Source organism: Rhinoderma darwinii, chromosome 12 (assembly GCF_050947455.1).
Source record: "Rhinoderma darwinii isolate aRhiDar2 chromosome 12, aRhiDar2.hap1, whole genome shotgun sequence".
NCBI classification, from domain to species: domain Eukaryota; kingdom Metazoa; phylum Chordata; class Amphibia; order Anura; family Rhinodermatidae; genus Rhinoderma; species Rhinoderma darwinii.
Genome location: NC_134698.1, coordinates 17147166 through 17169668, shown reverse-complemented (window position 1 = coordinate 17169668; position 22503 = coordinate 17147166). Strand labels below are relative to the sequence as shown.

The 22503-nt window shown below is 43.6% G+C and overlaps 1 protein-coding gene across 1 annotated transcript in view; it reads left to right on the top strand.

The window, feature by feature from the left end:
• The window catches only part of SPINT1 (serine peptidase inhibitor, Kunitz type 1), a 42454-nt gene extending 20284 nt beyond the window's left edge, over positions 1-22170 (top strand). Inside the window, exons 2-10 of the mRNA XM_075843304.1 lie at positions 4514-4668; positions 7655-7799; positions 10637-10816; positions 13937-13969; positions 17269-17394; positions 17926-17976; positions 18072-18242; positions 20545-20595; positions 21757-22170. Coding sequence (XP_075699419.1) covers positions 4514-4668; positions 7655-7799; positions 10637-10816; positions 13937-13969; positions 17269-17394; positions 17926-17976; positions 18072-18242; positions 20545-20595; positions 21757-21947 — 1103 coding nt within the window. The 3' untranslated portion in view covers positions 21948-22170. The remainder of the gene's footprint in view (positions 1-4513; positions 4669-7654; positions 7800-10636; positions 10817-13936; positions 13970-17268; positions 17395-17925; positions 17977-18071; positions 18243-20544; positions 20596-21756) is intronic.
• Positions 22171-22503: the final 333 nt, after the last annotated feature.

Genomic DNA, 22503 nt, shown 5'->3' with positions numbered 1-22503 from the left:
ATTCTCATTATTATGGGGAAGTCTTGTGGCTGTCGTTGATATGGGTGACATGTGGCACATGCTTCGGGTTATCATTTTGTGTTTTTATATAGGCTACACTGGGACAGTAAATCACTGTAAAATGGTTTTTTTTATATTTTGTACTTGGCAATTTACTGTTGAGTTTTCCCACTCTTAGGAGCCTCACCTCACACACACCAGAGTGTTCGGTCCGTACGTCAGCCGCGTTTCCCGGACCGAACACACACTGCAGGGAGCCGGGCCCCTACCATCCTAGTTATCTATGACGCTAGGTGTGTCTGCCTCTCTGCGGAACTACTGTCCCGTACTGAAAACATGATTACAGTAGAGGACAGTTGTCCGGCAGCGAGGCACGAAACCTAGCGTCATAGATAACTATGATGCTAGGAGCCCGGCTCCCTGCAGTGTCACGGCGTGGGGTGTGGACCCACTGGCCGTACCGCGTAGCGGGTTAGCAGCTGGCCAACTAGGTACAAAACAATGTCTATAGTCCAGAACGGGTACCTGAGGCAATGTAGACAGTGGCAGAGACACAACTTGACTCACTGTAGTAGAAGGCTTAGTAGATTCAGCGGAAGACACAACTTCACTCTCTGTAGATACGATCGCACGGGATACAGGGTACAGGCAGCAGGAACAGGTAACACTGGGAACTGAAACTCTTTGAGACCATTTGCAAGACAAACTTTAGGTAGACAACAACGCTCAGGCAAGGATCAAGTGGGCAGAGCCCTTTTTATAGTCCAGCAGCATTCTGGGCTAATTGAGTGATGAAAGCTGGACGCGTACTGGCCCTTTAAGACCGTGTGTGCGCCATGCGGGAAACCGTCCCAGAACCCGGAAGTGAGTGCCGGCGTCTCCCTGAAGGGAGATGACGCCAAGAACACCGATGTCCATGGCCGGGGCCGTCAGAGGGCAAGTATGAGCGACGGCCCTCGGCCATAGACGTTACACAGTGTGTTCGGTCTGGGACATGCGGCAGACATACGGACCGTATATCACGAACCGAACATGCTCGTGTGTGGGAGGCCTTACTGGTACAATAGCACTTGAAAATTTCCCAGAAAAAATATTGTAAATTTAGCAAAAAAGGTTTTAGATTCCTGGCCTATTGTGCGAAAAACGGTTGCGATACGGATTGTAATAGATTTTTTTGCTTAAAGCAGTGGAAACCAAATCAGTCACAAAGCTGTGTGAAAGGAATGAGGACCGTTTTTGGAGGCTAAAATGTGAGCTGGCCAGACTTCCTGCAGGACTTCCATTGATGATTATTCGTATTGAAAGTTTGTGGCAGGACCCCAAACTTTTTTTCCTTGACTAGACAAGTCTTGTGCCTTTATTAGTAGGGCTCTGTTTTCCTGCTCTGTAGGGAAAAGGGGGGGTATTAACCCCTTAGTTAAAGACCTAAAACAACCATTGCCTAAAAGATTATGCAGCCAACAATGAAATTTGTCCAAATCTATCATATTGGCAGATCAAACAAGTTCATTTTATGAAGCAGGTGAAAATAAGTGGCTGCCATTATATGAACAAAAGTATTTTGGACCCCTACACATTATACCTACAGGAGCTTTTGTGACATCCCACTCTAAATCTATGGGCATTATTATGGAGCTGGTCCCCCCCCCCCTTTGCAGCTAAAACAACTTCCGCTCTTCTGGGTTTTGGAGTGTCTGGAAACTTTTGCAGATTTTTCCAGAGGACCTCACAAATGTTCTGACACTGATGTTGGAGGAGAGGGCCTGGCTCATGATCTCCGTTCTAGTTCATCCCAAAGGTCTAGGATGGGGTTCAGGTCAGGGCTCTATGCGGGCAGTTAAGTTCTTCCACCCCAAACTCACCCGACTGTGCCTTTTATGGACCTTGCTTTGTGCACTGTGGCACAGCTACAATTGTCCAAAATGTCTTTGTATGCTGAAGCATTAGGATTTCCCTTCACTGGAACTAAGGAGCTCAATAGACCCCATATCATTATCCCTCCTCCTCCAAACTTTGCAGCTGGCACAATGCAGACAGGCAGGTAAAGGTTCTTCTGGGACTCTCTAAACCCAGACTCGTCCATCAGATGGGCAGATAGAGAAGCGTGATTCATCACTCCATAGAACCCGTTTCCACAGTCCAGTGGCGGACTGATTTACACCACTCCATCCGATGCTTGGCATTGTGCTTGGTGATTTAAGGCTTGTATGGAGCTGCTCTGCCATGGAGCTCGTGGCACACCATTTTTTGTGCGGATGTTCATGCCATAGGATGGTTGGTACTCTGCAGTTATTAAATCGGCAGACGGTTGGCGATGTTCACGCACTATGCGCTTCGGTAACCCCACTCTGTAACCTCACTTTTACCACTCTGCGGCTAAGTTACTAAGGTTCCGAAGTGCTTCCACTTTATCCACTCAGTTGAAGGTGGAATATCTAGTAGGGAAGAAGTTTCACGAGTGGACTTGTTGCAACGGTGGCGTCCTGTTACTATACCACGGTGGAATTCAGTGAGCTCTTTAGGACCTATTCTCTCTCAAATCTCTGTAGAGGCCACTACGTGGCGAGGTGCTGGATTTAAAAAACCTGTGGTAATGGGACTGCATGAAACACTTGCATTTGTATTGTAATGCTCCTGACAACAAGTGTGTGCACGCGCGGTCCGCATGAGGTGATGCGACCAGCGCTGCACTAACTAGCGCCGGCACTAAAGACAGAACATGTCAGGCGCACTGCAAAACACCCCCATGTTCTCGGACTACAATGCCTGTGCATTAGTGCGGTGCCGGCCGCATCACCTCATGCTGACCGCGCGCGCACACGTCTCAGGAGCGGGGCAGTGGCTGTATTACACAGCCGCAGCCCTGCTCTAACAGCTGAGATCAGCGAAACCTCATCTCCGCTGCTATTCCCCTAAGTTCAAGGGGAAAATGAGAAGGGGGGGGGGGATGCGTCACGATCGAGGGACATGGCATATATGGTCAGACAGCCCAGGGTCCATTGAAGGACCCCAGGCCTGTCTGACCATATTTCCTGTTAGTACAATCAGTATATAGATATATGCCAGTACATTAAAGTTGAAAAAGAAAGTAATGTTCAATAAAAAAAAAAAGTACACACTTTTTTTTTAAAAAAAACATTAAATTAAGTCTCAATACATAAAATATACACATACTCGGTATCGTCGCGACCGTAATAACAAATTTATAGCATCATTTATGATGTTTACGCTGTTATAAAATAAAAACTGCTGCTCTTTCACTTATTAATGTGAGGCACGAGGTATTATGAATTTTGAACCTCCATGTGCCTCATTAATACGAATTAACCCCATCATGCACCTCACACATTAACCCGATGTTGTCCTTTGTGACTGAGGAACATTATAGGGTTAATTACTATTAATGTGAGGCACACCACATGCCTCACGTCCAAAAATGGAAGAATTTTTTTTATTTATTGTTATTGATGGAAAGGTTTTCGTTCTGGTATGGAATCGCAATACTACACAAAGTATCATATCGAAGTCCAAATTCTGGTATGGTGACCACGCTAATCACACTAGAATCGCAAGCCGATAAAATTTAACCTGCGCCATTCATTTTTTTACCTTTCTCCCATAGATATTAGATTGTGTATCCCTCAAAAAATGTCTATGTGCAGATCATACAGTGGATCATGGATGTTCTTAAACTACCTGCTAAGAATATACTGATTAAACTGATGTATTGTGTGATCTTTGGGTGCGGGATGCAAATTTCCAATGTAGAAAGTAGCTGATTGTATCTACTAGTCTGACGTTCTTCAATTTTGACAAGTGTCGTGAGCGGCTCATGTTGGCTGCCAGCGCTGAGAGTCCCAGAGCTGGAATCTTGTGTTCTGAGAAATCTGGGCAGGGACTTACGAAGAAGTTGCAGTCGTTGCCCTATCTCTCTAGTGGTATTTGAAATATACAATAATACTTTACCTAACTTTTATGCTACCGTGTCCGACTTTAGGAAGCTCAAACCTTAGAGTCTTTTACTGTTTCAATTCCCGATACCGTTGTAATACTTTAACATTTTTATTGGTATGATATGAATCGAAATGCGTACATGATGCAAGTCGCTGTACTATTTTAATCTGTAGCTTCTTTTAACTCTTTTTGCTGACATTTTTAGATTTTGAAATCTTTCTAATAAAATGTAAAAAAAAAAAGTTTGGCCATATGCTAAAAAGGGGACTTTCATCCTTTTTTTTTTTTTTTTGTTTTTTTATTTGTTTTTGAAAGTATTTCAAAATTACTATATATATATATATATATATATATATATATATATATATATATGATCTACTTTTTTTTAATTTTTTTATATACTCTGTATATAATTTTATTTTTTTTGGTCAACGCCTCTCCATCTAAGTGACTTGATTGTTGCTTCCCCCCCCCCCCCCTGATTACTTTTGTATAGATTCTACAGTAGTCCGCTTCCTGATGTGTATGACCTTATGTTTGTCAACCATCTTTTCTCTAGGAGAGGATGATCCTCCCATAGCCAGACTAAGCCGAGATGTGAAAACTCAGCCCGACCAGGAAGTCACCTTGAGTGGAATGGAAAGCTGGGATAAAGAGGGCATTGTAAATTACGAATGGAGCCTACTCTCCGGGGATCCTGATGTTGCTTTTGAGGTAAATATCACAAAACAAGAATATTACAATTTATAACAGTCGTCTGTAGCTAATGGGTCGGTGGTGTAGCAGTCGGCATTATTTATTGTTCTGTGAGATTATAAACTGTACCGTAATATACCAGTGTAGCATTTCTAGGTTTATACATCCTGGTATTCAATAGAATTGGAGTGTTGTCCATAGCTTTACATCCAGTTTTGTTTTAGCATAAAAAAAAATACTTGGCGGGCAAGAAAAAAAAAAAAGCAAAAAAGTGTGAAACTGGCATATTGTGGTTGTCTGCTGTCTGTAGAGAATGTCTAATATCTGGAAAAAATAATATTTTACCGAATGCCGAACATACAATACACCAGAGTTTCCTGCATACCTCATAAAAATATTAGAGGCTCTGTCACCAGATTTTGCAACCCCTATCTGCTATTGCAGCAGATCGGCGCTGCAATGTAGATTACAGTAACGTTTTTATTTTTAAAAAAACGAGCATTTTTGGCCAAGTTATGACCATTTTTGTATTTATGCAAATGAGGCTTGCAAAAGTCCAACTGGGCGTGTATTATGTGCGTACATCGGGGCGTTTTTACTACTTTTACTAGCTGGGCGCTCTGACGAGAAGTATCATCCACTTCTCTTCAGAACGCCCAGCTTCTGGCAGTGCAGACACAGCCGTGTTCTCGAGAGATCACGCTGTGACGTCACTTCCTGCCCCAGGTCCTGCATCGTGTCGGACGAGCGAGGACACATCGGCACCAGAGGCTACAGTTGATTCTACAGCAGCATCGGCGTTTGCAGGTAAGTCGATGTAGCTACTTACCTGCAAACGCTGATGCTGCTGCAGAATAAACTGTAGCCTCTGGTGCCGATGTGGCCGACACGATGCAGGAAGTGAGTGACGTCACAGCGTGATCTCTCGAATACGCTCTGTGTCTGCACTGCCAGAAGCTGGGCGTTGTGAAGAGAAGTGGATGATACTTCTCGTCAGAACGCCCAGCTAGTAAAAGTAGTAAAAACACCCCGATGTACGCACAATACACGCCCACTTGGACTTTTGCAAGCCTCATTTACGTAAATACAAAAATGGTCATAACTTGGCCAAAAATGCTCGTTAAAAAAAAAAAAAAAAAAAAGTTACTGTTATCTACATTGCAGCGCCGATCTGCTGCAATAGCAGATGGGGGTTGCAAAATCTGGTGACAGAGCCTCTTTAAAGGGAACCTGTCACATTGAACATGGCGTCCTATCTGCGGGCATCATGTTTTATAGAGGAGGAGCTAAGCAGATACATATATAGTTGTGTGGAAAAAGTATAACCTGTATTTAATTGAAGTTCCTGCTCTTTCTATGCTTAGGAGTCCAGTGGTCGGTCCTACTCAATGATTGACATCTTTCCCTATATGAGTGGACTTGAGATATGTCAGAGTAGGACCGCCCACTGGACTCCTAAGCTCACTATGAGTAGAGGTTTAGATCAATAAAATGTAAGTTATATTGAATCTTTTCCCACAAACCTGCTCAGCTCCTGCTGCAAAATAACATGCCGCTTATAGGATTGGACTGCATTTTCAACCTGACAAGATCCCCTTAAAAAAAAAAACTTTCACCTGCTCATACGTGTGCAGCATGTAATGGGCAGGGTCGTACAAACCCTGGGGCACTTTATATTTTTTCCCTATCTTTCTCCGTTATTTAGATATCGGTGCCGTTATATTTGGCGCCTGATATTTAAATCGCCCCCTGAACTGTCAATGGAGCGTATAATTCGCAAGGGGGCGTGTATCATCGCTGTCCAATCCGCTACGGATAGTAAATGGTAACTAGTAACTGTTTGGTGTTTATGTATCTGTCTTCAGGCCCTTTTACACGGCCAATTAACGCAAACAAGCATTTAAAGAACGCTCGTTCCCGAAAATTTGCCTATTTAAACAGGGCATCGATCAGCGGATGTACGAGCAAATGCTCGTTCACCAGCTGATCGTATCGGACCAGGATGGGCTGTGTAGGAGGACTTTACAAACTGAAAATTTAAGAACGATTAGCATTTTTCTAAATGTAAGTTTGCTGCCCCCCCCCCCCCCCCCCAGAAAATACTGACTGGATCGACCACATTTTACCTCTAACATAAAGTACAATGTGTTACGAGAAAACCATCTCCAAATCGCTTTGATAAATAAAACTATTCAAAATTTATTCCCACATAAAACGACACCTCTCTGATTTGAAAAATGGGGTCTGAGCCTTGAGGCCCAAACTAGGCTGCGCCATTAAGGGCTTATACAGACGAGCTTGATTCTCATCCGTGTGCTGTTCATTGAAATAGCGCACAGACCTGTTGCTTTCAGTGGGGCCATTCAGACGTGCGGGGGTGACCGTTGCGTGAAACTCACTGCATGTCCAATATTGGTGGTTTTTTTTTCGGCACATCTATGTGCCGTCTGTGGTTTTACGCATCAATTACATAAAAATGCAGAGAATTTAAAAAAAAAAATCTGCAGTACTGCGCACGCACCGAATAAAGAGCAGGGAGGCTGTGCGTGCAGAACGTAGATTACTCGCATAAAAACTTAAATCCCACAAAATAAATTTCATAATTTTCTGGTACATTCACATTAAGGCAGTCCCATAATAAAGAAGCCTGGTTTCACCAGCACATCATTTGCTTCGGCTGCCAGGGCATGCTGGGAGTTGTAGTTTCGCAACCGCTAGAGAAATCCAGAGGTTGGTGATCACTGGCATAGAGTATATCATGTGGCACAAAGATAAAATATGAGTCCATATAGGTCAACGGTGGAATAGCGATCTAGTGCGCACTATACAGACGTTGCTTTCTGTCAACCATCCCTTTTTATATTTTGTTCATATTTTTGTTTGTAATAAAAATAAAAAAAACCACAACCTCTTCCCTTGTGACATCTTTCAGCTAAATTTAAAGGGGACCTCTTGTCTGCTGTAAACGGCTGTTTATTCATCTTGAATAAAAATTCTCTTGCAGCCAGTTGCAGATCAACCAGCGTATCTACAAGTGTCGAATCTTCTGAACGGACAGTACGTCTTTGAGTTGGTAGTTACTGACACCGTAAATCATCAGAGCTCCGCCACGGTCACCATCACCGTGCTAGCAAAGGAAGAGACTGAAGGTGAGTGTTATCACGAGTGTCCTAAAAAAGCACAGGGTGGGAATATTTGGGTGAAGTAAATCTATATTTCTAGTGTGTGTGTTTTTTTTTTTTTTTTTTTTTTTTTTTTTTTTTATACTTCAGGTAGTTATTGGAAACGGGCAACAATCTTGTCGTCCAATACACCCATAAGGGCTTATCTGAACTCTTAGGGTATGTTCACATGCCCTATTTACGGACGTAATTCAGGCATTTTACTCCTCGAAATACGGCCGAAAAAACATCTGCAAACATCTGCCCATTGAATTCAATGGGTCTTACGATGTTCTGTGCAGACGGGTTTTTTTTTTTTTACGCGCCGCTGTCAAAAGACAGTGCGTAAAAAGACTCCCGCCTCAAAGTGCGTGTCACTTCTTGGGTCTAATTGGAGCCGTTTTTCATTGACTCCAATGAAAACCAGCTCCAGTTACGTCCGTAAAAGACGCCATGAAAAACGCGTGCACTTGTCAAAACGTGTGATTCAGGAGCTGTTTTCGCCTGAAATCAGGTCCGTAATTTCAGACGTAATTGGCGCTGCCGTGTGAACATACCCTAAGGGTATGTTCACACGTAGCAACCAAAAACGTCTGAAAATACAGACCTGTTATCAGGCGATAACTCCTGAATTTCAGATGTTTTTGCTAGTACTCGCATTTTTCGCGGCGTCTTTTACGGACGTTATGGGAGCTGTTTTTCATTGGAGTCCATGAAAAACGGCTCCAAGAACGTCCTAAGAAGTGACATGCACTTTGAGGCGGGCGTCTTTTGACAGCGACGCGTAAAATTACTCCTCGTCTGAACAGAACATCGTAAAACCCATTGCAAGCAATGGGCAGATGTTTGCCGGCGTAATGGAGCTGTCTTTTTAGGCATAATTCGAGGCGTAAAACACCCGATTTACATCTGAAAATAGGCCAGTATTTCGGCCGCAAGTCCCGGACCGAACACACTGCAGGGAGCCGGGCTCCTAGCATCATAGTTATGTACGATGCTAGGAGTCCCTGCCTCGCTGCAGGACAACTGTCCCGTACGGAAAACATGATTACAGTACGGGACAGTTGTCCTGCAGCGAGGCAGGGACTCCTAGCGTCGTACATAACTATGATGCTAGGAGCCCGGCTCCCTGCAGTGTGTTCGGTCCGGGACTTGCGGCCGAAATACGTTCCGTCCTTGACGGACGTAATGACCTCTGATTCCAGCCTTATAATGAAAGCGGGACAGTAAGTTTTCCCCTACATCACATTATGTAAAGTAAAAACTTCACTTCCCTGTATGTTAATCACCAGAGCAAGCTCTGTATAGACCTGATCCATGGGAGATTTCAGCTCTGCAGAATTGAACGCCGCTCTAGATTATAATCTAGACTGTACTTTAGGATCAAAGCCAATAAAATAAACACCCAACGCTTGAGCACAACGTTTTAATTGCAGCGGATTTTTTCTTTTTATATATATTTTTTTTTTTAACCTGTATATGACTCATGGACGTTAAAGTTGCTTTAAAGGCTACGTAAAACATTGAGCAAATTCTTTATTTTTTTTTGTAAGAAAATCACGTATTTAATGGTTTTTACCTTCTTGTACCCAGGATATATAGAAGCTGTATCTTGCGCTCAAACCCGATTCCATCAGGTCAGCATGACATGACTTAAAGGTGATCGATTTTATACGTGGGTTTTGCTTGTCAGCGACACGCAGGACCCGCTGTCACCAAAGCAGTCAGTCCCGCTGATCTGACGGATTCGGGTTTGAGCGCACGATACAGCTTCTATGTACCAATTAAAAAGTTGTCTAAAATCCCCTAGTACGTTGTTTTCTGTGGAAAAAAAAAAAATGTGGTGGGTGTTTATTTGATTGGCTTTGTCTATGTTTAGGGAAGAGAAGCCGCACCTTCACTGCGGGACTGGAGTGCACGCCAAACTAGTTTTGAACCATTGTAACTCCTGAGCAGTACAACATAAGTGATCCAATGTATCTGCAACGGGACTCCGCGTTTTGTATAGAATAATTCTTCGCACGGACGTATTCAACGTTGGTGTGAATAAGGCCTAGTTCTGGTAGAACCACAAATTGTGTAGTATTTTCTTTACTCTTTATTTGCAATTTTTTTTATACTTCACTGGATTCTACCTTCACCCCCTTAAATGTGTGTACCAAGCAGCTCAAAAAATTGTCCGACCACCTACAGAAATACATGTAATAGCTAGGAAAACAATGTGGGAAATTTATCAACCTTTCTGCGCCAGTTTTTTTGGAGTCCATCGCAAAAAGGCCCAAAAGTCACAATTTGCACTGAAAATGGCGACTTTTAGTTCTTTTAAGTCTCCCTCGGCAGTTTTTTATTTTTGAGAAGGGGGCTTTGCTTACAAAAAAAGGGACTGGCCACCGTGCCCCACAAATTTATTAGAATGTGTATAGCGGAAATCTAACTGTGTGGCGTAGCAAGGTAGAGGCCTATACCTGTATATGACTCGGCACTGATGGCGTTGAGTGCTGCGTCGCGTATAGGACCCTTAGACTTCTTAACGTCCAGACCTTGTGTGAGTCGCAGCCTGCTGAGGGGGATCCGGAGGGGAGGATAGGTGAGGTGAGCATTATTTTAAATTTTATGTCTGATGGGAGGGGGGGGAAATGGATGGCGCGCTGCCAGCGGAAAGATTTATTTAAAGGCACATGCCCGATGCGACAGATTTATTAAGACTTGTATATGAAATTCCAGTCTTGGTCAATCTGCCCCAATGTCTTCTGCTACTTTTTGCTGTAGTAAAGAAATAAATATAGTTTTAAACCATCTTTTAATTTGTCATATCTGTATCACAGAACACTGTCTATCACCTAAGAAAATTGGTCGGTGCCGCGGTTCCTTTAGGCGATGGTATTATAACCCAGAAGTAAATGACTGTGACGAGTTTGCATTTGGAGGTTGCAACCCAAACAAAAACAACTATGTGAGAAAAGAGGACTGTAAGCAAACCTGTGTGACTTCTGGTGAACATGCAGGTACATTTTGCTCTTTAGAATTAATAATTGAAAAAAAAAACCAACAACCTCTTCAAAAGGAAGGTGGATGCTTAATTTCTGGTCCCACAAACTTTCTGTAAGCCGATCATCATGTGAATGTGTAGTATAGCTTTTAAAATACCTCATCGCTTCTTTCCCAAATGATGTTTTGCCTTAAAGGGTAACTAAACGTTTGACAAACTGTTGACATGTCAGAAGTTTTGATTGGGGGTCCGAGCACTGAGACCCCCACCAATCACTAAAACGAAGCTGCAAAAGGGCTGGTGTGAGCGCTCAGCCGCTTAGTTTGTGTTCGTCTGTCTCCGGAAAGCCGATGTATCGGAGTACGGGCTCATGGACTGTCTATTGAGTCCGTACACAGATACATTGATTTCCGGAAAAAGCCAAACAGACCCGAAGCGGCTCAGCGCTCACACAAGCCGCTTCGTTTTAGGGATTGGTGGGGGTCTTAGTGCTCAGATCCCCACCAAGCAAAAGTTTGTTTAAGTTACCCTTTAACATATATGTCCACTTTTTTTTTTTTTTTTTTTTTAATTCCAATTATTTTTTAAAACCTATTAATTTAATCATGAGAGTAGAGCATCGCGTGTGCGTAACAACGCTACTCCCATCCGCACTTGGCGCCAAGTGTTTGCCGTAACAATTCTGAGTCTGAGAGGCTGTTCGTGCTGGCCTGTATATTGTGGACTGCTCACGCTGCACCTGCTACTCCCACTGCCAGGAGGTCTGCTTCATCCTTCAGCCAATGGTCGCCGGCGTGAAAATCGAGGGTAAGAAAAGGAGCATTGTAAAAGCAGAGACTCCCATTGACTAACGGAGGGCAACAGAAGGGCTTGCTACAGTGTCTTATTGCACCCTGAACCAGACCGTTCTTACCAGGCCCCTCGGTACTAGGGTGGTTGGACACCAAATGGACTAAGGCCAATTGCGCTGACCAAAGCACCTAATCTCTAATGATGAGAATTATTTCTTGCCATATACCCCTCCATTACCATTGTATATTGCTGTCTGGAGTTTTGTATTTTTTTTATTTTGTTTGAGCCGATGCGCTATCCGAAAGCAGCAAAGCAAAAGCCAATAAATGTGTGTCCCGCCCCCCCCCTCTCCCAACACTCCAATGAGGAGTAAAAATCAAGTAGATGTTGGGGAAAGGCAGAATAGACTCTCTATATAGCAAACTCCAAAAAAAGGCAAAAATTGAAGGACCAAAAAGCCCTCCGCATCAGGAGGGTGCAACCGGAGTAACTAACTCGGCGCTAGGGCTTGATATAAATTGGGGAGAGCCTGCAGTTCTCCGACCTTTGAGGCCCCATGCACACAACCGTAATTACGGATCAGGGAACTACGGATGAAATCGCGGACGCATTCTTTTCTATAGGTCACGAACACCCTTCCGTATATTTATAGATGTGTGCCCGGGCTGTAGAAATGATGGAACACGTCCTCCGGAATTGCGGCACGGACTCGCCCATAGAAGTCTATGGGCGCTTCCGCAATTGCGGGCGGCTATGTGGATCCATATTCGGGGACAGTAAAAATCCTTACGGTCGTGTGCCTGAGGGATATATATATATATATATATATATATATATATATATATATATATATATATATATATACCCAATTTTTTTTGTGTTTCTGGCTGGGTTATAAACAAGTGTAGGTGTGTGGATATATTTTCGTTTTGTTAAGAGCGAATCTTTTATTTTCCCGTTAACTTGTATAGCACAATAACTCAAATTTATGGTCACGTAATTTGTAACCTACTTGGAATTCTTTATGTTGGCCACTAGAGGGAGTTACTGTTCTACATGAAACAGTATGCAATAATCTCTTAAACTCCCTCTAGTGGCAGCATTTAGCCAGCATGTTCTGTACAATATCTACCGTATGCAGGGGATTTGTAGCTTTGATTTACTGACCACTATAAATCTATATAAAGAAACCGCTCCGCATAGAATTTTTCAATCTAAAAACCTGATGATTATAGGTGGAGATTCACGTTAAAGGCTATGACTAGTTATCCAATCTCTCGGTCTTTGAGTAAATTGCCCATAAAGTCTGAGGTATCCATAATGTCCTTTCACTCTGTATGGGGAATTTATTAAGACGAGTGTTTTGTACGCCAGTCTTAAAGCGCTAAAGTAAAATGTACCTAATTTATTAAGAGGAACACGCCTCTTAATAAATTAGGAGCATATCTGGCTGTCTGTGCACCAGAAAGGGAAATGTATGGCAGCTATAGGCTGGATCAGATTTCTGCTATAATTTATGCCAGCTTTTGGCGTTCGTTATAGTGAAATTGTTGCCGTGGGTGGCCACGCCTCCTCTCCACAGTGGCGGAAGCGACGTAAAAAAATGCAAAGGTCACAACGACTGAGTTGTTTTTTTGGGGGGGGGGGGGGTTTGTGCAAAAAGCGGCACAAAGTGCTTTAATAAATTCCTCCGCTCCCCCTGTGTGTTTTCTTCAATTCGCATTGTATACATTGAAAAGTGACTAAGGCTTCGTTCAAATTTGCGTCGGGACTCCATTCATGGGTACCGTCGTAGCTTTCCGTCAGGGGAACCCATGAACGGAGTCCAAACGGAAGCCATCGGTTTCCGTTTGCATCACCATTGATTTCAATGGTGACCGATCTGGTGCAAATGGTTTGTTTGTCACCGTTGTGTAAGGGTTAATTTTGACAGAATCAATACCGTAGTCGACTGCGCTATTGATTTCTGTCAAAACAGAACCCTTACACGATGGAGACAAACGGAAACCATGTGCGCCGGATCCGTCACCATTGAAATCAATGGTGGTGCATAGGTTGTATGGTTTCCGTTTATTTCTGTTTGGATTCCATTCATGGGTTCCGTTGACGGAAAGGTTCGACGGAACCCATGAACGGAGTCCCAGTGCGGATGTGAACGAAGCCTTAGAAGGGGATCAAAATTGGGTCCAGCTTGTTCTCCGGTTTGTAGGGGCCAAGGTGCTGGAATGCCACCAATATCCACAACCATGATTTTCAGGATTTTATTGACCGGACATTCACATAGGTTGTTTTCAAAACACTGGTAACGGTTGCTTCAACCCGATCATGAATTTTTGTTTTGCAGATGGTTCTAGTAAGGGAAGAAGACTGCAGCCAGGTAAATGCATTTTGGTTTTGTTGCTCTGTACGACTTCTATAGCCCTTCTTTTTTTTTTTTTTTTGGGGTTTGCGGGTGAATTGCGGCCACAAACACGTTTGCGTGCATGAGGCCTAGGGGTTATAACGAATCTAGCAATGAATGACTTATAATTGATTGAGAATGGTTAAACTTGAAGGACATGTGTTTTATTTTTATTTTTTTATGTAATATATCCAAGAATTTCAGGTTGTCAGCAGCTACAATTTATTAATTTAATTTTTTTTTTAAATAAAAAGCTTTAACTGGTTGTTGTTACTCCTTGGTTACTGCGGCGGCAGTGTGCTGAACACTGCCCCACAGGTGGCTGGGCATGTATGGAGCTATTTGAGCACTGTATTGTGCCATACAAGCAACTTGAAAGTTAGCCAAAATGTCCGATTTCGACACATCGTTGTTGTTTTTTATGCGAATGAAAATTTGTAGTGATTGACCACTGTCTGCTGAAAAAGCGATTTGGTTTTGATAGTTTTTTTTTTTTTTTAGTTTTTTTTTTTTTTTGGTCGGTCATAAGGGGGAAACTATGTGTATGGCATGATCGACAAATGCTGGCCAATCATTCGCCACTTTTGCGCAAGCGCATTCCATCTTTTTTCTTTAACTATGCCCCTGATCTGTCAGTCCAGATTCACGGTCAATCATTCCTACTAATAATCCGACGTACTATTGCATTGTGTTCGATCCCAAACTTTGAAGAGGACCTGTCACCTCTCCTGGCATGTTTTATTTCCGTAATTACTTTAAGGGGTCGTAATTTTAAGGAACCCTGCGTTGTGTTCCTGCTGTTCCTCCAAGAAATGTATTAATAAATTGACAACTGGGTGTTACCATTCACCGTGTCAAAAGGGTGTGCCGCTACACGGTCTCACTCTGACAATGTCCAGTGTTGACAGTCTATGTACAGATATAGTACTAACTGGTAACACCTAGTTGTTAATTCATTCATACATACATTTCTAGGAGGAATAACAGAGGAATGGCGCAACGTAGAGTACTAATAAAAGATTCTTCAGAATTGTTTTTTTTTCTTCGTGGAGAATAAGATTATTTACTAAAGCAGACGTGTCAAGAGGGGGGACAAGTCCTCTAATCATATGGCTAGCTTTAGGCATTGTATAGCATTGTACAGAATTTTTATTTAGCAGAGATGTACCATGTAACCATAAAGCTCCATAGCAAAACCCTTCAGCAGTGAGTTCGCAGCATGAAATTCTTATGATTCCTTTGGTCTCCCCTCTTGTTTCTTCCCAATGCACAAGGATAATGAAAAGAATGGACCTAGTACAGGCATAATATGCGGTGATGTCACAGTAAAAGAATACAGCACCCGAATTATGGGCACAGTGATGTCACAGTATAGGGATAATGTGCACAGTGATTTCACATTACCAGGATAACCTACTCCATTATGTTACAGCACGGGAATTATACAAACCGTGGTGGCATGGTATAGGCATCATGCACACAGTGACATCACAGCACTGGAAAAAAATGTTGCAGTGCAGGTATAATGCACACAATGAGGTCACAGTAGAGGGATAATGCACACAATGAGGGTCACAGTAGAGGGATACTGCACACAATGAGGGTCACAGTAGAGGGATACTGCACACAATGAGGTCACAGTAGAGGGATACTGCACACAATGAGGGTCACAGTAGAGGGATACTGCACACAATGAGGGTCACAGTAGAGGGATACTGCACACAATGAGGTCACAGTAGAGGGATAATGCACACAATGAGGTCACAGTAGAGGGATACTGCACACAATGAGGGTCACAGTAGAGGGATACTGCACACAATGAGGGTCACAGTAGAGGGATACTGCACACAATGAGGGTCACAGTAGAGGGATACTGCACACAATGAGGGTCACAGTAGAGGGATACTGCACACAATGAGGGTCACAGTAGAGGGATACTGCACACAATGAGGGTCACAGTAGAGGGATACTGCACACAATGAGGGTCACAGTAGAGGGATACTGCACACAATGAGGGTCACAGTAGAGGGATACTGCACACAATGAGGGTCACAGTAGAGGGATACTGCACACAATGAGGTCACAGTAGAGGGATACTGCACACAATGAGGGTCACAGTAGAGGGATACTGCACACAATGAGGGTCACAGTAGAGGGATACTGCACACAATGAGGGTCACAGTAGAGGGATACTGCACACAATGAGGGTCACAGTAGAGGGATACTGCACACAATGAGGTCACAGTAGAGGGATACTGCACACAATGAGGGTCACAGTAGAGGGATACTGCACACAATGAGGGTCACAGTAGAGGGATACTGCACACAATGAGGGTCACAGTAGAGGGATACTGCACACAATGAGGGTCACAGTAGAGGGATACTGCACACAATGAGGGTCACAGTAGAGGGATACTGCACACAATGAGGGTCACAGTAGAGGGATACTGCACACAATGAGGTCACAGAGGGATACTGCACACAATGAGGGTCACAGTAGAGGGATACTGCACACAATGAGGGTCACAGTAGAGGGATACTGCACACAATGAGGGTCACAGTAGAGGGATACTGCACACAATGAGGGTCACAGTAGAGGGATACTGCACACAATGAGGGTCACAGTAGAGGGATACTGCACACAATGAGGGTCACAGTAGAGGGATACTGCACACAATGAGGGTCACAGTAGAGGGATACTGCACACAATGAGGGTCACAGTAGAGGGATACTGCACACAATGAGGGTCACAGTAGAGGGATACTGCACACAATGAGGGTCACAGTAGAGGGATACTGCACACAATGAGGGTCACAGTAGAGGGATACTGCACACAATGAGGGTCACAGTAGAGTGATAATGAAGACCGCAGGGGTGTAACAAGCAACAGTGGGGCCACATTTTAATTTTCCTCTACCCTTCCATCATACATGTTAACACTAACCGTATCTTACTCCTGAGGGCCCCCTTGTTGGGCCCACAGTAGCCACTGTGCCTGCTACTCTGCCGGTTAAACCCATGTTATTTAGGAAATTGTATGGAGGTGTTATTTGGCCAATGTATGGCACTCTTATTTAGGCACCATCCTGTATGGCACTTATACTTGCGTATTGTGTGGTTTTTTGTGTAGTGCATTAGAGCCTCACAATATGGAGTGGGGTGCACAGGGCCATCTACAAGCTGTAAAACCAGTTTTGGATAGTTAAATACCTTTTTTTACAATGGATTTGTATTTCTCTGCTGAACATCTACTTACCCAGCCTCTGTCTCTGCAGTTTGTGATGGTATATGCCTTCATACCCAGTACCGCTGTGCTGATGGCTGCTGCATTGATGCTGCTTTAGAATGTGATGATACTCCAGACTGCAGTGATAGTTCTGATGAGGCTTCCTGTGAAAATTGTGAGTATCCTTTCCTTCTCTCCATCTGGTGCTTAGAACATTTTAGTCTTCATGGAATTTAGTCCTTGGCCAACCCAGAATTTTCCATCCGTACGTGACTGTTTTTTTTTATAGTAAACCAGGAGACTATAGACATGCAGTCCTATTCACGTCGCCTTATCAATAGTTTGTGAATGATCTTTATGATCTTTAAAGGATAACTAAACATTTGACAAACTTCTGATATGTCATAGTGACATGTCAGAAGTTTGGATTGGTGAGGGTCCGAACACTGAGAACCCAACCAATCGCTAAAACGAAGCGGCAAAATCACTCGTGCGAGCGCTCAGCCGCTTCATGTCTGTTCGGCTTTTTCCGGAAATCAATGTATCGGAGTACGGGCTCAATAGAAAGTATATAAGCCCGTACTCCGATACATCGGCTTTCCGGATCCCTTTTGTTTATTTGGTTAGTGAACCTGCTCATATAATGTAATTGACCTTGCACACAGTTTACTATTTGCAGATTGAAAAATATTTTTTCTCTTTCTAGATGATAAAGAATTCAAAAAGTTGCAAGACTTGGACGTTCCCAACAATAAAGGTATATGCTATATAGCAAAGCTCAATAGATCACCAGCGGGTGTGGTTTTTCCTTACTGATCATACGTGTGTTTTGTTATTTTCCACTTGTTTTAGCTCGATGTGTGGAATTGCCTGATACTGGTCCATGTCGAGCCAGCTTTTCTCGTTGGTACTTTGATCCGGTAGCCGAGAAGTGCATGGGCTTTACCTATGGCGGCTGTATGGGAAATGGAAATAACTTTGTTCATGAACATGACTGTGCCGAGTTTTGTAGAGGGGTTACTGGTAAGTGTATCTCGCTGTGGGGTATTGTCTCTGTATAGCTAATATATGTTTTACTGGGGGATTATGATGTCAGAACATGCTGCTTATACAATATACTAGTCCATAGGGCCAGCACCCTTATGGGAACTTGTCAGGATACCGTGTGGTGCTCTCAACTCCGTAATCCCGGCTTCTAGATTTTCAGAAACCAGCTGTAATTTTATGGTTGAGAAGTTTGTGGATGAGCAGGATTAGGAGGCAGTAAGATCTCAGCAGATCAAAGTTAACCGCTATCCCACTGGGATTACAAGGGGCAGACTTTGTAGCTTGAGAGCGGGGAAGTGGTCAGTACTGCACCGATTACCTTTCACGGTTATTGGGGGCACCACATTGCGAGCCAAATGAAACCTATGTACCAGTTGGGGCAGAACCTCTTCTTAGAAGTTTTGCAGCTTCTGAGACTGTTTCTACATTTAACACAACACCCCAATTGATGCAAAAAAGATATATTTTTTTTTTAATAAGAAACGCGAGGTTCTTCATATTCGGTTTTGCAGCAGCTTGGGCTGTGCACCATACCTGTAATCTTTATTAGTAATGGAACAAAGAGTCAAAGCAGAACAAATGTTAAATATCCAGCCTAAATTATCCAAAGATATATAGATTAGTACTCTGCCAGATGCAGTAGTATTGTAATTGTTATTGAGATCGCTGTCAAAAAGATGTGGCTGCAGTCCACATCAATTGTTAGGTGTTCGCTTGAAGGATCGCATGGTATATTAAAACATTCAACTACAGTCTTCCCGTCCCCCCAACGTGTTTTGTCGCTAGCTATCATCCTGCGAATTAACACCTAACAATTGATGTGGACTGCAGCCACATCTTTTTGACAGCGATCTCAATAACATTTAAAATACTACTGCATCTAGCAGAGTACTATCAATCTATTGCTGTATCTTCCTACCTCCTCCTCTCTCTTCCTACCTCCTCCTCTCTCTTCCTACCTCCTCCTCTCTCTTCCTCTCTCCTCCTCTCTCTTCCTCTCTCCTCCTCTCTCTTCCTCTCTCCTCCTCTCTCTTCCTCTCTCCTCCTCTCTCTTCCTCTCTCCTCTTCTCTCTTCCTCTCTCCTCCTCTCTCTTCCTCTCTCCTCCTCTCTCTTCCTCTCTCCTCCTCTCTCTTCCTCTCTCCTCCTCTCTCTTCCTCTCTCCTCCTCTCTCTTCCTCTCTCCTCCTCTCTCTTCCTCTCTCCTCCTCTCTCCCTCTCTCCTCCTCTCTCTTCCTCTCTCCTCCTCTCTCTTCCTCTCTCCTCTTCTCTCTTCCTCTCTCTTCCTCTCTCCTCCTCTCTCTTCCTCTCTCCTCCTCTCTTCCTCTCTCCTCTTCTCTCTTCCTCTCTCCTCTTCTCTCTTCCTCTCTCCTCCTCTCTCCTCCTCTCTCTTCCTCTCTCCTCCTCTCTTCCTCTCTCCTCTTCTCTCTTCCTCTCTCCTCTTCTCTCTTCCTCTCTCCTCCTCTCTCCTCCTCTCTCTTCCTCTCTCCTCCTCTCTCTTCCTCTCTCCTCCTCCTCTCTCTTCCTCTCTCCTCTCAGCAACCGGGTAATATAAAGTAGGCTAAAGGCCCTTTAACACCCGCTGGCGATTGTTCGGTGATTGCTTCTCCTGTCACACGGAGCTATGGATGGGGATGAGCGGTCGTTACTCCGATCGCTTGTTCCCATAGATTATCATGTCGGCAGCGTGTCTCCCTGTTTACACAGGGAGATGTGCTGCCGAAAACCTATCTTTTACTTTTTTTAAAAACTATGACCAGCAGATCGAGTGTTTGCTCGTTCGTCTGCTGATCGCTGCCCTTTTTACACAGGGCAATTATCGGAAACGAGCGTTATATGCCTATGTAAAACCCCCTGAAGTCTGACGTCATCGGCGCATGCGCAGTACTGCCGATTTTTAGAGCGGTGAAACCTCAAGCATGTACTGCGTATACGCCGATTTATGAAGCAGAGCTGCACGTGTGGTCAGGCGTGAACTCTTCTATTACACTTCCTGGCCCCTGTCAATCAATGGAGGGAGGAAGGGTTGGACTGGGGTAAGAAGACAGAGCATTTTGGAGCAATGGTGATGCCCCCGTTTCTCCAAAATGCTCATTTGCATATACTGAATAAAAAGATATTCTCTGCTAGAGAGGCACCCATGTGAAAAAGGTAATAAACGTTCGAATAGGCTAACCTGAACCTATTACCCTGTTGCTAGTTTCATACATTTCTAGTGACCGACTCCCTTTAATAACTTTATCGAGAAATTCAAACTTACAGAAACTTTTCTTATTAACAGAGAATGATATTTTTAAATTGGGAGATGCAAATGCTCAAGATGCGAGTTCAGGTAAGTGAATTGTTTGAACAGATTATTTTTATTATAATATAATGTTATGACGTGTAAAAGCTGGGAGTTTGCGGCAGTTGTATCCAGTGTAGGCAATCCTCCAAGTGACACACCTTAGCAGCGCATCTATTGTTTTGATAGTTTGCTATAAATTCATCCGTCTAGGGAAAATGTATGAGGATTGCTGGGAAGGGCAGAAAAAGAATAAGGAGGCTTGGCAGGACTTAAAGGGTACCTGTTGAAGGGAGCACCAGTGACTGTCTACAACCCAAGGCTTGTGACTGCCAGGAATCCTAATATTGTGTAATAATATTATTTAGATGTTGTATAGACCTATTATAATTTTACCTTATGTATGGATCACTGTATAACGATATTTAAGCAGTGTGAGGTAGGATTTACATGTGTTGTGTGGCACTGCTGCTTAGGCGCTGTACAGTATAATATTTTTGCAGTGCATCTTGGTAGAGACACTATTAAAGTGTTATTTGGCCAACATAAGGTACTGTTATGTGGTTACCATCTTGTATGATGCTGATAATTGTGCACTTGGCTTTATTTGGCTTTGTTTGGCTGATCCTGGGAGAGGTGGGGTTTCTTGGTATATAGGGCATAGACTTCCGATAAGCCCATACACCACTTTCCTCAGTTCTCCCGTGATCCGCTTATCAAATTAGAAGGGGCACTGTGCTTTACTGAAAGTTTCTGCCCCTTTATCCTAGCAAATGGTGGGGACTCCGCACGCAGACACCCACTAATTAAAGGGGTTGTCCACTACCAGACAACCATGACTTATCCACCGGGTAGGTCATCCGTATACAATCGGTGGAGGTGTGACACCCGGGACCCCGCACTAACTAATCAGCTGCTCCGGATATCCATGATGGAAGCAGATGGCTCCGGCCACGAAATAGTGGCCGTGCTGCAGCTCGGTAACATGGCCGCTATGCAGTGTATGGAGACAACTGCTTCTGGCTCCGTACATTGCATACTGTGCAACGACAACCGGTGACCGCAGGCAGCTGATTGGTCCGGGGTCTGGATAGTGTCCAGTAGTGGACAACCACTTAAAAGCTGCCATATTGTCAATTTAAAACAAGGAGACAAATAGGTCAGAAGCTTGTTTAATAAGGAAAATAATTGTGTGCTTCTCTTCTACAGGATCAGTTGAAGTGGCAATCGCAGTGTTTCTTGGCATCTGTATCCTGGTTGTAGTTGCCGTAATCGGATACTGTTATTTGAAAAAGAAGAAAGTCAGTCGCAAGCGCCAAACAAATGCAAACCCTACTGTTGTTTCCGCAACAGAAGACACAGAACACCTAGTATATAATCGGACCACCAAACCAGTTTGATTTGCTGCCGCCAACCCACAGAGAAAATTAATTTGCCATTAGACTTTATTCAACACTCCATGCTGAGGTCTAGCGCACTGAACTTTTGTAAAGCCCTTTAGAGAGAAAAGAAGACTGCAAGTTACTTCCAATTGCCAAATAGTGGACGCCACAAAACGTGAAGTCAAGGGTGTAGGCAGTTTTTTTTATTTTCTTTGGTTTTAATTTTCTTTCTTGGGGGGGGGGGGGGGGGGTGGGTGCTGCTATCATTTGCTTCATGAAGTCATTATTTGACGACTTTGTACTCCTGTTTGCTGCCTGCAAAAATCCAGCTCCTGTGACACTAGTAAGTAAGGCTGCTGTCTTAAGCAAACTAGAGATGGGCGTTCAATGACTAGGAAGCCAAGTGATGTCACATGATGCAATGATATGATGTGGCACCCTGAAGTTCTATGTTGATTCTGACACTCCCTCTCTGCCTATGCCACTGCCTGCCATTAATTTTGCTAATTTTTTTCTTTTTTAATATATAATGTAGATCTAGTATTCTAATGAAATGTTTTGTTTGGTGACCTCT